At 38.4% G+C, this 16570-nt stretch overlaps 1 protein-coding gene across 5 annotated transcripts in view; it reads right to left on the minus strand.

Moving 5' to 3' along the window:
• C8H12orf42 (chromosome 8 C12orf42 homolog) overlaps positions 1–16570 on the minus strand; it is a 340441-nt gene that overhangs the window by 278441 nt on the left and 45430 nt on the right. For 2 of the 5 annotated variants that reach the window (XM_074084256.1, XM_074084255.1), the window contains exon 3: positions 5775–5843. The exons of the other annotated variants lie outside the window; for them this stretch is intronic. In XM_074084256.1, the coding sequence (XP_073940357.1) occupies positions 5775–5843 (69 nt within the window). The remainder of the gene's footprint in view (positions 1–5774; positions 5844–16570) is intronic. 5 annotated transcript variants of the gene reach the window in all.

Genomic DNA, 16570 nt, shown 5'->3' on the forward strand with positions numbered 1-16570 from the left:
ATACAGCTTATAACATTCTACTGAATGAGGTAGTACATACATAAATAAAATACAAGAAGATTGAATATGGGCACTCAGTTTTTGTCTCATTGCTAGGAGTCTGCAATTAAAAGTTGGACACCATTGTTTTAAATCCTTGGACACAGACCAGCTGATGAATAATTCCCAACCAAGTTGTCTAAGAGTTTCACCCTGGATGTAACACCAGACTACTTTTATTCCTTCTGAAACAAATGGGGCCAAGACCCAACCAGAATACTAACCAAACATCCCAGGTAAATCCATTCCAGGTAGACAGAGCAGTGCATGCAAAGCACCCAGGAGAGAAGTGTGCTTGGGGGGCAGAACAGAAGACAGGATGGAAAGAAAAGGATGAATGCTGAGGTCAGAAGGTTAGTGGGCTCTGGGCTGGGCAGGCCCTTGATCCCCTTAATAAAGACATTGTCTTGATCATGAAATTGAAGCCTGTTGGAAGTTTGTGAGCAAAAGAATAATACCATATATTTATATTTTTGGAAACACTGCTAAATCCTTCAATCCATCTCTGACCTGGAATGTATTTTTATTACCATCTGTCTGGCTTCTGTGTCTATGTCTGAAATGATTTTAAACTAGGAGGGAAAGGCAAAGGTATATAAACTTATCCTCTAAATGACAGTATCTATCATATTAAACACATAACCAATAACTTGATTGCTTTCACTCTGCATTAAGATACTGGGATTTATCCTTGATGGTGTATGTGACTCCACTCATTCCTTTAAACTAGTTGTAATAGTCCAATGTATAAATATGCCACAATGCACTTAGCCAGGTTCCTGTTGATGGACATGTATGTCTTTTTAACTTTCCATTACAAAAATCAGTGTTTCAGAAAGCCATCATCTTCATGTCTTCCCTGAGCACACAGTCTCAAATATCATATAAGGTGGAAATTACTGAGTTACAGGTGTTTACATTGTGCAGGAAATGCTCTGAGTGACCCTACAGCAGTGAATATGAGACTTCCTATTTCTCTACACCTTTGTCTGAACTTGATATCACAGATTCTTTAATTGCTGTCATCAGCTGGATATGAAATTATTTTTCACTATGGTTTTTATCTGCATTTCTCTCAACACTAGTAAGCTCAGCATCTATTGGCACATTAATTGGACATTCAGGTTTTCCCTTTGTGAATTGTCAGTTCATACCTTTTACTCATTTTTCTACCCAGTTAGCTATCATTTTTTTTTCTTAGTGATCAGTAGGAATTCTCTGTAAAGTCCAGAAACCAATCTCTTGTTGGCATTTGCTTTCTGAATAGTTATGGTTAACTTGTAACTTGACTATTCACTTTAGTTATAAATCTTGATAAATGTTTTTTTTCCATTTAAAAAATTTTTTGATGGCACTGGGGTTTGAACTCAGGACTTCATGCTTCTAGGGAGGCAATTTTACCACTTGAGTCACACCACCAGCTGATATTTTTTTTCATTTTTGTGTAGTAAAATTCACCAATTTATCTTGTAGGGTTTTGATTGTTATGCCTTAAGAAATCCTTCCACACCCTGCTCCCAAGATATAAAAAAACTTCTATATTTTCTCTAAATGTTGCACTTTACCCATTTGGGTCTTTGCTATAATTTGGATCTGACATATCCTCCAAACACTCATGTTAAAGGCTTGGTCCCCAGTCTGGGCACTATAGGGAGGTGATAGGACCTTTAGGAGGGGAGGCCTCCTAGAAGGAAGTAAGGATAGTTGAGTGTGATCTTGAAGGGGATTTGGGACCCTGGCTCTGCTTCTCTCTCTCTGTCTCTGTCTCTCTCTTTCTTTCCTTCCCTCCTTCTCTGCTTCCCAGCCACCTGGAGGTACACAGACCTACTCTGCCACATGTTCCCTGCCATGATATACAGTGTCACTACAGACCCAAAGGCAACAAGGCCAAGCAACCATACACTGAAATCATGAGCCAAAATAAATCTTTCTTCCTGATAAGTTGATAATCTCAGGTATTTTGTCACAGCAATGGAAAGCTGAGTAATCATGTTTTTAACCTTTTCCAAGGATCGGGGCTACAGTAGTAGAGCATTTGTCTATCATGTGTGAGACTCCATCTTCAACACTCAGCACTGATTTTTAAAAATACACAAAATCTGCTTTTCTGTACAGTTGTCCACTTAGCACTCCTTATTGGAGAGTCTTTCCTTACCCATCAGTAATTGATGCCCCTTCTTTCATGTATCACATTTATATATTCTATTCTGTTTCACTGCTCTGTACTTAAGTCAATAGTACATTGTCTTATTACTGTATCTTTTATAAAAGTCTTGAAATCTACAAGAACAAGTTCCCCATATTTTGTTCTTCTTAATTCTTTTACCTACTCCTACTTCTTGATCTTCCATATAACTTACAGAATCAGTTTCAATTCCACCAGAGCTACTACAATGCTCAGTGCTTAGTCTCTCTCTCTCTCTCTCTCTCTCTCTCTCTCTCTGTCTCTCTCTCCCTCTCCCTCTCTCTCACTAGTATAGTATCTCTTAGTTCTTCTATACTCAATATTTTGTACTTTTCTACATGTGTCTTACAAATACTTTGTTAGATTTATTCCAAAGTTTTATATATATATATGTATATATAATGTTTTAATCATTAATAGGATTTAATAATTTGAAAAGAATTTCAGACTTTCAATGTATGTAATCAACATTGCCTTTTTCTCAATTCTTATACCTTTAAAGGTATACATGGTATATTATTATATTTCATTACCGTGGACCCCAGGATGCTGTTAAATAGGACCAATAATCATAAACTTTCTTATTTGGCCTGGTTTTAATGGAAATGTTTCCAAAGGCTGTGAAATCTGATTTTTTTCCCCTATGGGCTTTTTATAGATGTTTTAGCAGGGTAAGGAAGTTCACATCTATTCCCAGTTTTCTAAGAGCTTTTTTGCCTCCCATGAGTTAATTTTGAAGTCTTTGATCATTGGAATTATTATATGATTTTACTCCCTTAATCTATTAATATATTTTATAAATTGATCTTTTATCTTAAGCTATTCTTACATCACTAAAATTAACTATAGTGGTTATAATGTATTTTACTTTATCTGCTGCTAAATTTGATTTTGTTCATGCTTCAGTTAATGTTTTTTATAAATTTTTATAAACTTTCTAAGTTTTACTCACCTCAAATGGATTCTGTGGCTTTTTCTCTTTCTTTAGTTTTTTTTTTTTTTTTTGGAGGGTAGTTCTGGGGTTTGAATTCAGGGCCTTAAGCTTGCTAGTCAGGTACTGTACTACTTGAGCTATGCCCCTAGCTTTTTCTCTTCTTTGTATAAGGATTTTCTGGCATTTGAAGTTATAATAAAACAGCCACAAAACCCTCCTGGTCTCTTTTGGAAGCAACAGGAATTTCTGAATATTGATGCAGCAGTGTTTTTAATTTGGTGACATATGTGACATAATAGGAAATATAAACTTGATCTCTGCTCTGGTTTCTGACACATACCTCCTAAAATGCAAAGATTTTGGGGGGGGGCAGTACTGGAGTTTGAACTCAGGGTCTTGCACTTGCTGAACATACACCATGCCACTTGATCCATGCCCCCAACCCTTTTTGCTCAAATTTTTCAGATACAGCCTTACATGTTTTGTCTGGCCCTGCCTCTGACTGGGTATCCTCCTCACTATGCTTCCCAAGGAACTTGGATTACAGAGATACAAATTTTTAAGTGTCTGTTATATATGATTAATATATTAGATATGTGCTACATACTATCTAATACATAAGGCATAATTTCTCATGTATAATATATAATATACAATGAAGTACATAATACCTGATACATAGTATATATTATAAGCAATGACAACATGAAAGTCTTGAAAAAACAAACATCTTAAAAAAATTTTCCCACTTTTATAATTCCTCCAAAGCCATACAAACACAGAGAGAAAAAGAGGGAGAAGAAAGAAGGAAGACAGAGAGGAGGGGATAAATGGATCTGAAGGAAGATCCAATAATACCACATCCCTGACCTCCCAGGAGACCACACCCCCTGTCCAGTCCTCAGTTCCTTGGCCAGAGGAAGGAAGTGACACCCAGGTGTCACCTGTCAGTAAACTTGAGAGGCCTTATTTAACTGTGTCAGTGTAAGCTCCATTTAGCACCGTCACCTACCACTCCTTTCTGAGTTAAAAGGCCTATGGCTCTTCTAAGGATCTTGACACACTATGGATGAAATTGCCCCTATAAGGGGACCTTATTGATATCCCATCCTCCCCAGCACAGATCATGCTGGCAGTCATAGAGTCCCTTAGTTGCATGGATTATTATGAAGTCAATGACTTAAAATCCAAATGGAAAAACAACTAGCGAGACAGCGCATTGCAGATGCTTATCTAGATAGAGTCCTCAGCTAAATTGGAATAAAAACCATTAGAAAACCAGGTCGTCAGGAACTAAAGAAAAAGTTAGAGCAAAAAGAATTAACCTAGAAGGTAACACACATGTACAGGAAATCAATGTGAGTCAACTCTCTGTATAGCTATCCTTATCTCAACTAGCAAAAACCCTTGTTCCTTCCTGTTACTGCTTATACTCTCTCTTCAACAAAATTAGAGATAAGGGCAAAATAGTTTCTGCCGGGTATTCAAGGGGTGGGGGGGAGAGGGAGGGAGCAGAGTGGGTGGTAAGGGAGGGGGTGGGGGCAGGGGGGAGAAATGACCCAAGCGTTGTATGCACATATGAATAATAAAACAATAAAAAAAAAAAAAGAATCATCACCACTTTGAAACCAGAAAAAAAAAAAAAAAACCAGGTCGTGGTTTTATGTTTGCTTTAGGTAGGCTGTGGTTTTTGATCATTTTCTTTAACATTAAAATGCAAGTTTCCACACCTCTTGATTTCTACTAGAATCCTGTTTCACCACCATAAGCTAGTTTTCAGCAACCAATCCTGCCCACAAATTTTGGAAAGGGAAGGCTGTAGAAGACAGATCTTAGAATATGCTGGGACTTTGTGACTTCATCCATACCTCTGGGCACTACAGTTCTCTTTAAAGACTGCAATTCCCTCCATGGCAAATAGGAAGGAAAGGAAGGCAATTAGCATCCTTAGGATGTAAATTTCAGTATTGGTTGAAAGGGTTTTTTTTTTTCCCTAATCCTGCATTTGTAAATAAGGCTTGGTTGGGACAAAACCTGGGGAGCTACCACAGCTCCATGACAACTGGACTAGTGGGCCAGCCATAGCGACCATCTCCATGTGCACATCACAGTCATTTACAGAGATGAGAATGCACACTGTAGGGACAAACATTCACTTTGGCTCTCATCAGGAGATCACTAGCAACCAAGGAGTAGAAGGTGGGATGGGGAGAACACTGTTAACAGAACAGACAAGTCAGCCTTTTTGTGGAAGAAGCCAGTCATTTGTTTTTACCGATGATGGTAAGACAAAATTATTATACTAATCTCTAATAATACTAATTGTGCCACATACGGGCATTGCAAAGCTACTTAATGCACTGTGATTTCTGTCCTTGCTCATTAGATGCTCCCTGGCATGCATCTCATGTGTCAAGAATAAAGAGGTAGTATGATCCCAAATGGGATTCAATGGTACAGGAAATGTCTTTTAAACCCTTCTTATTTTAGAATTTAAAATCCTGTACCAGTTATAATGTCACAAATATGAAGGAGCAAAGTTTATGTATCATGTAACTGAACCCCAAAGATGGCGGTATGGACGCCACCCTACAGAATAGCTCCCCACTTACTCACGTTTGCATGAGTTATGCTTCTCTCCCACAGGGTCACACTGCTCACAATGGGAATATAGCAAAAGGGTTTCTGAAAGAATTGAAACAAGGCACTTAGTGTTCAGGATTTCTCACAAGGACATATTTCCATTTCTGAGATAATTTTTAGACAGGTCTGAAGCTAATTCATTCCAACAGTGGCTATTCATTTGCTGACTGCCTGATATTGTCCAGCCACTGTCCTAGGTGCTAAGGGAACCATGGTGAGCCCAAAATACAGTTGCCACCCTTAAGTGTCCAGAGGAAGCCACAGGTAGGAGCCAGAGAATCATACAAATAAATGCAAAATTTCAACAGTGACATGATATGAAGGAGAAACACAAATTTTGAGAATATTGTGACATGATAGTATAATACAGCATTAATTATTTTACCCCTTTGCCATATGATTGGGATGCACCTCCCACAGCCATGAGTCAATCCCAGCTGAGCCCAATATAGCCAAAGCCAACACACACACCCAAGAACACAAATAAGAAATAAATACTGCTTGTTGGAAGTCACTGGTTTGGAACTGTTTGTTATACAGAATTATCATGGCAGAAACCTGACTGAATCAAACATGTAATACATGTGACAGGGTGCTCAGGGAGGCCAGACAAGGAACCACCAAAGAAGTCAAAACTGTAGAGAAGCTTGACATTGTATTTACAATGTCAAACCTTAATAAGAAAATATCCAGAAAAGGAGGAGGAGGAAGAGGAAGAGGAAGGGGAGGAGTAAAAGGAGGAATAAAAAGAGGAGGAGGAGGAGCCTCAAAATGGGCTTCTCTGAGATCCAAGAACAAGACTGAAGAATGATAACAAGAGAAGTGGAAGGTTTCTAGAGGCAAAAAAAAAAAAAAAAAAAAAAGGTGAAACTACTGGAATCTGGGGGAAATAATGGAGAGGGTAAAATGATTTGAGTCTGAAACTGAGAAGTCATGTAAATTACCATAAATGCAAACACAGGTGGGACTTGGGGGCCACACTGCCAAGTCCTCCCAGGAAGTCATGCCTATGTCCTTCACATAGTATCTCTACATCAACTCTGGACCAGGCAAGTGACAAGCATCCAATCAAGGACTAAAGAACTCTCCTAGGACCCCAAAAGGAGTCACAAAGTGTAAAATGAGAATGAATCCTAAACCACCAACATTTGTGCACGTAAATAAAGAAAACTTTCTAAAACATTAGAAATCTTTCTAATTTCAAGCCAGGGCTCAATTTGCAAAATCTGTACTCTGTGTTCAGAGTGCTCTTAATTCCCCGTGGAGTTACCAGCATGCACATGGAGCCTTTAACATCCAGCTGTCTGGTTGGGTTAGGAAAACAACCACCCCCATATGTGCAGGAAGGAGAGAGTCTCACACACAAAGACTTGACTCCAGAGTCAAGTCCATCCCTTAAAATGCAGCTCAGTTCTCCTCCACGATGGGCCCCTGCACTTGCCCTAACTGTGCATGCACTTTTGTGTATCTGGTGTCTTCTAAGTAGGCAACTTTGCTCTGAGGTGGTCAGCACCAAGCACAGGATCTTGTCCCAAACTCATTCATCACAATGGAAATTTCTCAGTGCCACTGCTCAGAGCTATACTGGAGTGGGTGGCATCATTCACAGAGACCACGATGAAAACACAATGCTTCTTACGGTTGTTCAGTGCACCACCTGAACTTTTGTACATTGTAGCTATGAAATTTCTGCTTTCCAAATAATAAGACTTCATGGTCACCATGTGCATTCTGCTTCATTTTTTTAAATTTATATACAGCCTTTTTGAGATTTAGTTGATATACAAATAACTGCATTCATTTAATGTATACAATTATCTACTGGGTTATCTCATTCCTTAAATAGGTTTTACCGTGAACTTTTTTTAATGTAGGTAGAATTTCTTTTCAAACAAGAAAAGCTATTGTAATCAACAAGCCAAAAGGAAAAAAAATAAATAAAAAGGCTTGAAAGAATGAAGTAGCTGGGATATTCATTGCCAGTCATTAACCTGATTTTCTAATGAATGTGGCATTAGGCATTCATTAACAGTCATTTGTGTTTATGTTGAACAGTGGATGTATAATGAAGGTTGGTAAGTGAAAGCAAAATTAAACCAGGGAATTTTGGACACTTATAAAGCAATTAACTTGTTTGGCAGTAATTACACATTGAAAGCTAAATCAAGTGCATTTAGAAAGCCACAAGAGTCGCCACATAAACCAAAGGTGCTCTGCTCTAAATAATAATAATAATAATAATAAACCCTCTCTTTCTTTGCAAATGAAAGAAAAGGCAAAAGTATGGTTTAAATGATGAGCAAAGCTTGGGTCTAATGAAAAGAAATATGGTTGTAGCCCATATGTTAGAGAAAGAAGCGCGTTATCAAAAAATAGGACAGCTCACAGCTCAACCAATTAAAAAAATCCTTTGTAACCCAATAATGTGAAAACAGGTGGTATACGCTGGAGAGTTCAAGTTTTTGCTCCATTTGCACGCACAGGCATGCACACGCACACATGCACAAGTCTACGCACTTGAACCACCTGTTAATTGCCTGAATGGTGAAAACTGAATCTGTAATCATACTTGAACATTCGCTGTATCTCAGTAGCAGGTTTTTGTCACTGGCAATTTTATCTCCATATAAGCATTTGATGGAGTCTTTTATTGGATTAAGCACATGGTTAAATAAAAGGTCAATCATTAAACACATTTAGGATCTGTGTTTTAGGAAGGAGAAGAAAGAAAACAAAAAGCATTGTGGTAGATTAAAGGCAAGGAACCAAGAAGAACTGGTGATGAAACACAGGAAGTAAACACAAAATTCCTAGTGACCACAAAATTTACCCACAGAAACATTACTCCAAAACTACAAAATGCAATGAAGCTCTCAGATGAGGAAATAATATTTTCAGAAAGTCCAACCCTATAATATTTAACTGAGAAATACTATAGCACGTTTAAGTACATAAGTATGTTTTTCCCCCTGTGATCACAAAAAGATGATGAGGATAGAGGAGAAAATCTTCAGATGAGCTCAAAGATCTGAGAAAGGGAAGTGGAGTCAAAGTCTTGATTATAAAGATGTGAAGGCTCACAGCTCTTCCCATGGGACAAATACCTTCATGGGCCACGTACACTGGAGGGTTAGTAACCAAAAGAAAAGTTCCCAGGGGGATCTATAAATGGCAGCTGGCTTTGTGGAAGCATGCTGAGTGCTTGGGTGTCAACGATGCTAAAAGCAAATACTTGCTTTGCCTCCGGGATTGGAATGGAAAACAGAAACCAGGAGATAGCTTTTGAAACCCTCGCTTAGTTCATTGAACTGCTACCAAATAAGAAATGTGTTTGCCGTGATGGAGTAGAGTACATTTCTTTCGAAAGACATGGCCTCTCCTTGAACAGCTAAATCATTTTATTTCTAAGCAGGGGATCAAGACATCAAGCTCAAAAAATTCATTTCTTGCTTACTTGAACCCTTTGCAAACATTGAGATTGTCACTTACTTCTAATCTAATAGGGTGTGTTTCATTTGCAGTCCTTTTGGTCAGAAAAATTACTTCCTTATTCTGACCAAGGTCTCATCCATATACTTTGCACCACATTTCATCCTTTTTGCAGCAGTTTCAATATCTTGACCTGAGAGTTCTTAGGCAAATACATTTCTATATCAGGAAATTCAGGGAGTCCGGTATTCTTGAAGACAGCTGCTACTAACCTAGTGTTTCTTACATTTTATTGTGTATTCACATCTCCTGGGTAAAATGCAGATGCTAACCCAGAAGATCTACTATGGGCCTCAGGTTCTGCATTATTTTTTTGGGGGGGGTGGTAGTATTGGGATTTGAACTCAGGGTCTTGTACTTGCTAGACAGGTACTCTACCACTTGAACCATGCCTCTATCCCTTGTTTACTTTAGTTAATTATCAGTTTTTCCCTGGGGCCACCCTCAAACCACAGTCCTCCTATCTAGGCCTCCTGAATAACTGGGATTCTGCAGGCCACTGTGCCCAGCTTCATCCTACAATGGGGGTTCCCTGATCCAATGATACTTTCAATACATAGCCAGTTTAAAGAGGTTGTAAGATCAGGACTGGGGGTAACTGAAATGTTGGAAATAGATCAGGTCTTCTCCATTAAGAGGCCTTGAAAGTATAATGGGCCAGAAATTAATTGGTAGAGGAATATCCATTAGAAATGAACTATGTAAGGGTGTGCTGTAGTCACACTCTTCTGAGCATCTGTGACCTTTCTATAGCTTTTTTCCAACATTCTTCTGTCCACTTGTCAAGTTACCGAAATCAAGACAATTCAGTTTACGAAGTAATTACTGATATGCCATGTAGTATGTTCAGCACCAAAAGTACAAAAATAAATGAAGCAGAATTTCCATACTACTCCCTCAGTGCCATTATGGTCCAGCAGGAAAAAGACTGTGACGCAAGGATGCCTAAGGAACCAGAGGAGCCCCTCACCAAGTCCTAAGAAGAAGAACATTCAGATAAACGAGAAGTGCTAGGAATCACTTCCTGGGAGAGATGACAGTTGAGCTGAATCTTGAAGCAGGAGCAAAAATTTAACTTTCTGAAGAAGAAGTAAGAGGGTTGCAGCCAAGGACCAATACAGGAGAAAGTCCATACTGGGAGACCAGTCAGACAAGCATGCTAGCTGCTACCAGGCACACTGGGAGGTGGGTCCCTAAAGTAGCTCCCTGATCCTCCACCCAAGGACCCTTGAGCAGCCACTATTTTATCATTATGTATTTTGCACATGAGAAGTCTGAAACCCAGGCAATTTCATGACAGTCCAAGGTACCCTCACTGCTTAGTGGCGGAGTTGAGATTCTCTGGTGAGTCTGCCCAGTGCCTGGTGTCTGCCATATTTCAGGATGCCTGAATGGTGAGGCGTGAGGCAGCAAGTGAGAAGGTAAAGATCAGTACTGCGTTTCTCAACAAAGATTCCCCCCTCTATTTTTCCTTTCCTCGACTAACATTAACATTTTGTTTAAATTCACAGAAAAATAATCTGTCCCAATTTCATGGTGATTTAAGATTTTAACAGCCTTGGGAAAACTTCCTTACATAATTTTAGACTCTCTAAATAACAGATTTTACTCTCGATTACATGCTTATTACCTCTGAAAAAGTCTACAATTGAAAAAAATAACATCAAACAGGAAAAGCTGAGACTGAACCAAGGGAATTATTAACAAAGCCACAGCTAGCCCTATGGAGCCTCCAGACAAAGTTAAAAAAAAAAAATGGCGCCTTCTCTTGGTAGGTACAGCTCCCTGACGGGTGCGGTTTGTTCTTTATGTAGGGAAAAACCTTTCAACCTCACTTGTGGCCCTGATTATCATGGATTTTGCCTGGAGTACACAGTACAAAGGTGAACCTAAAAACTAGATCCTAGAATAATAGCAAAGTAGAAATATAGGCTGTGGGTATAGTAAACACTACTTTTAGGATTTTCATGAATGGAGAACAAGAGCTGGAAGAGAAGCCAGACAGGGCAGTGAGGTCAAGTGTTGACTTTTTCTCCCCCTAAATAATTAGAGCGATCTGGGAAAGCTTCAACACAGAAGAAGGGGGTGTGGAGGTGAGGAAGTAGGCTTAAGGCACACAATAGTCAACTTTCAATTCAAAAGCATCAGTTCCTAATTCTAATCCTCTCATCAAGGAAAACAACGTCATCTGGGGTGAAAAGACTCTAGGACTCTAAACAAGATGGAAACCTGCTTCTCCTCAAAATAAGTACTCAGACTCAAAGTTGAGTAAAATGACTTATTCTTTGTATCATTATTATAAATTAATTCCTCAATTGCTAATTGTCAGCCATTGATTTCAGAAGCCCAAACATTGCAATAGAAAATGGATTTTAATGGCATATTTATATAATTATTGCCTTTTACTGAAGCATAACAGGGAGACAGGTTTCTTATTTAACTTCAAATGTGCATAACCAAAAATTCTATCTTCTTTGTCAACTCCTATTTAAACAGTTGTCTAGCAAAAAGCACTAAAATACTTCTGCCAGGAGCTCTTCTTTTGTTTTCTAGAAAACCCAGGAAGTGAACAAGTCATACCCTGTAGGACCAAATGTCACTATAAATCAATGATCATAATTTTAAGTGTAGATAGACATAGCATACTCTTAAAATGATAAATCATAGCAACAATTATCATGAATATGAGGAGTTAGGGTTTTGGTTAATCACATATTTCATCTTTTAACATTTCAGAAGACACATTGAATCTTTAGGAACCAGCCAGTCTAGTCAAAAGAAATCACAAATCCTTAACTAACATATGCTAACTTTTCTTTGAGGAACAAAAGAAGCATCTTTGTTTGTTCCTCACCAGCAAACACCAAGCCATCTAAAAGGAGTCCTTTCACTGGTGATGTTAGCAGGGAAATTCAATTGTATTTAATTAAGTTCTTCCCCCAAAAACTGCACACAGAAGCATCAAAGAGGTTATCAGGGGTCAGATGCCTGTCATGACTTTCTGACCCTCCCAAAATGCAAAATAAAAGATAGTGGTATCCCTGCTGGTAAGATGGGCTTCCACATTTGTGTCTCTTCCTTTCTGCTTTAATTTAATAGCAATCAGCACAATATGGCTGATTTTTTCTGAACAATAGGACAGGCAGAAGTTAGATTTACAGCGCTGCAAGGGGGAAGATGGGAGACAAGGGAGGCTCACTGTGGCTTTCAAGGTTCAATGAGAACATCACTTTGATACCCATAAAAAACTCAAAAATCTGTTTAACATTCATTGTGGTCAAAAATGGACAGATGTGAACTTCTGAAATCTCATATACTAGAATTCTCTCAAATTATCAATTTTCCTACAGGTCCTTTTTAAGAGGGTGAATGAATAAGAGTTTTTCCCTAACAAAAAATAAGTATGAAATCTAGTCATGCATTTAGCAGTTCCTGACTTTAAAATGTGAAGTATTTATGATCCTTACTTCCCAAATTTCATAACACACAAGTTACTAACAACCTTATAGTGAGCATGTATTGACATGGCCAGAAGTTCTAAATATGTTTCATGGAAACCAGACGAAAGTTAATTAAGCCAAATGTTATTTGAAGTCTTGAATGTTCAATTACAAATGAGTCCCGGAAATGGATCTTACTTCCTGAGACATTTAATGTTTAGGAAATTATATTCTTAAATGACACTAAAAAAAAGTGTCTTAAAATCTGGGACCCATCTTAAAGATCATTTAATCTAACATCCCAGCTGGTATTTGAATCCTCTGGTCACTCCATTGTCTTCCAGTCTGTAGTTAAAAATTCCAGAAAGACTTTAAATTACTGTTTCTCGTGGTCACAAGTATATGGTCTTTTCATGAACAAAAACTGAAAACCTTAACTAGAGGGACATTTACTTCTGACATTAAGAGCCCCAAGTTTGAATTCTAGTTCTGCAGCCAATTTAGGAACTCATTTAATCACTCTGTCCATGCATAAAAATAGATGGTGAAACATTTGATTATCTCTGAGTTAAGATCTTTATGGTTTTTTGTGCTGATTTTTCCTGTATGGCTGTTAGATCAGGTGAGTGAATCATCTTCAACTTGGATACCAACTCAGGACAACTAAGCATGGCTTCTGGAAGACCCTTCCAAGTCTCACAGGAAAAAGCACCACGACTAACTGACATGGTTATGATGGCCACAAGCAAGTCCCAGAGTGGACAGGGAACATTCACCATATTTACCATCTTAGCTATAGGGAATAGTTTGAAAAGAGCTTCAAGAAGGACATTTGTGACTGCAGTGTGGTGACTGCAGTGTTGTTCCAGCAAGAATAAAATAACAGGGAGAGCAAAGCATGTGGGAACAGGTTGGTAGCTTCCAAAGTGGTTCTAGGCTTGAGGTAAGAGTATTCACACACACACACACACACACAGAACCAAAGAGATGAAATTAAAAACAGGTTAGTTAAATTTTCATAATCTATTTCCACTCTAAATAAAAGCTGTAAAGGAGCCAAATACTACTTTTAAGGCAACAAACTGAGTGACCAATACAACAAGCACTTGCAACTAACTACTATGCCCTGAGTACAGCATAATAAAGTAGACTACCATTTATACACAGGTGTGTGACACATGTGGACTTGTTACCAAGGCAGCAAAACACCATCTGATATCCCAGGATAAGACACATGTTCTGAAACTCTCTCTGCAGACTAACATTTTAACCAAGTCCAAATTTTTAACCTTTGAATGAACATGAATAAAACATTGAAATACAGAATCAAAATGAAAAATATACTGAAACTAAGAGCAGTGTTATTTAGTTTTATTGAGATAAATACTGAGAATGTTTTAAATCAGTTAAGCAATAATGACCAAATAAGTTGTATTGAAATGCAAACATATGCTATGATATCTGACAAAGATTAATTCCTTGTCCTGTGGTAGGATGTGTTGAGTGTGAGGTGGGGAACACATGGGTGCGAGCGAGAGCCTAACAGCATTTGTCTCTTCTTCCCTCTTCTAGCTCTGTGACCTTCAGGAAATAATAACAAAAGCAACTATTTATCAATTTCCTATGCCATGCCAGGCATTTTCTATATGTTGGGTCTTTTCATCACAATTTGATGAAGTAAGTATTAGAGAATTAAAGTTATATGTGAAGCTCATAATGACATGAGTATATGGTCAAGTTAAAGCAGTATTTTAGAACTAAATCATTTGAAGAATCTGAGGAAAAGGCAGCCTTACCCAAACATGAGACCCAAATTCATAAGAACAGTGCAAAATTATGAAGGTCAATTAATGATGTTGATGAAGTATAATGGAATTAAATTACTCTAGTGTGATCTGGACTACACAGAAGCATCACAGAGTTGTATGTACTTGGTTTTTGCCAAAAGATGACTGCATGGCTAGCAATTAAGATTGCCCTGAGCGCCATGATGATACGGTTAGAAAGATGTTGATAAATACACTTACTTTGGTCAAAGAAGGAGGCAGCTCTGTGAGACTGCATGGATATGGCATGTACTTCATGAGAGAATCAAAGAGGGGATAAAGAAAATAACCATGGAAGGGGAAATAGTTTACTTACATTTTAAGTTGAAGTATGTGTGTCTGAAAAAGCATGCATACCTTTTCTTGCAAACTCTGGTCAAGTCAGAAAAATTAGTGCATTATTACACAAACACACATCCTATTGTCTTACCTGTCCCTCAAATGAGTAAGTGATCCTAGCTGTCTTGTAGCATACTACCAGAGAAAGCCTTGAACTGAGACACAGGACCACTAGGCCCCTATTCCTTGATGACTTCCACTTCTAGCAACCACCCAGAAATATAGAGGCTGCCTAAAGGAGGATTGTCCAAAGATATTATTGCCCGGATTTTCTAGACAACCAAGATGTCACATCTGGTGAAAGGTGATACTGTGGAGTGTAATCCCAGACCCATGAACACAAAGCTCATTCCTTTTCCTACTGCATTTGACTTACAAACACTGGTTCATCAATCAGTTAATACAGCCTCAGATGCATCATAAGTGCATCAAGTAGACCTTTACTTTTATTTTTCAGACAGCTGCTGGATAATCTTCTGAACAATATCACGACAGACTGACACTCAAGCTTTACAAAACATATGCTTTCAGAGTTTTATTTGGCCTTCAGGATTAAAATGTGCTGAAAATCAGACAGCAAGACATTCATAATGAGAGAACACAATAGTCAACTTACACGAAGAGCAATCATTTAACCAGAATTCATGAATTGCTTGACGGTGTTTTCTTTGGAGATAGGCACAGCTGCCACACTGAAAAAATGCCAAATTCCATCCCTTTCCTCACCCTGTTTCCAAGAAGAGAAATCCTCTGCCTCATGTAGGTTTCCTCATTCTTGTCAGATGGGTCTGCATAATTTAACAGGTGTCTTTTTTTTCAGTGTTTCTTGTTGGCCTTGTGTGTACAGTGTGCATATGTATGCTGGAATGTCATTTTAGTTACCTGTCTTTATTATAATTAAAATTTTGGTTATTCAATAAGGGCATACTCATCTATATAAAAAATACAGCATATGACATAAAGGCAATGTGGATTTAAAGAAACTCATAATTCCCAGAGTTTTCAATTGATCTGTAAAGTTCTCAGAATCCAAGGGAGCCTTCTATAAACCAAAAGGTTTAGTGCACTCAAGGGGACAGGCAGGAGTGTGTCACATGAAGCACTGGGCAGAGATCAGCATAAAGCAAATTTCCCTGAGAAGGTAGAGATGTAGTGATAGCCAGACTCCATCTCTGTAGAGAGGTTCAGATCTGTTATTTTCAACCAGGCTATGCAGGAATGATGGATCCATGGGAAAAAGAGACTCTTGAGTCTGATGAAAGCATTTCCAGCACTCCACTTCACCCTACCCCCAAACCAGAGTGAGTTTGTCCATATACATCATGCTGTGCTCGCTACCTTCTGCAGCAGCAAAAACAGAGTTTGCTTTGGTGACTACAAAGATAGGTGTGTTTGCCCTGACCTAATAACTTTCCACCCTATCTGCTCTGTGAAAAAGATCTTTTGTTCATACACTTTGCATGATTTTGATTTTATTTTCTTTCAAATCCCTGACCTTGAGAATTGGGTTTAGAATTCCTCACCTCTGTTTTAGCCTCCATCCCTTGAGCACTGTGCTTCAAAGCAAGCTACCTCACTGAGGTAAATAATTTTTTCACAGTAGCTGATTACAGCCACTATATGGAAGGACACTGGATTGGTTTAAGCTGGTGTTTTTTTAGTAAGAGAAAAGACC

The sequence above is a fragment of the Castor canadensis genome, chromosome 8 (genome assembly GCF_047511655.1).
Source record: "Castor canadensis chromosome 8, mCasCan1.hap1v2, whole genome shotgun sequence".
Taxonomy (NCBI): Eukaryota; Metazoa; Chordata; class Mammalia; order Rodentia; family Castoridae; genus Castor; species Castor canadensis.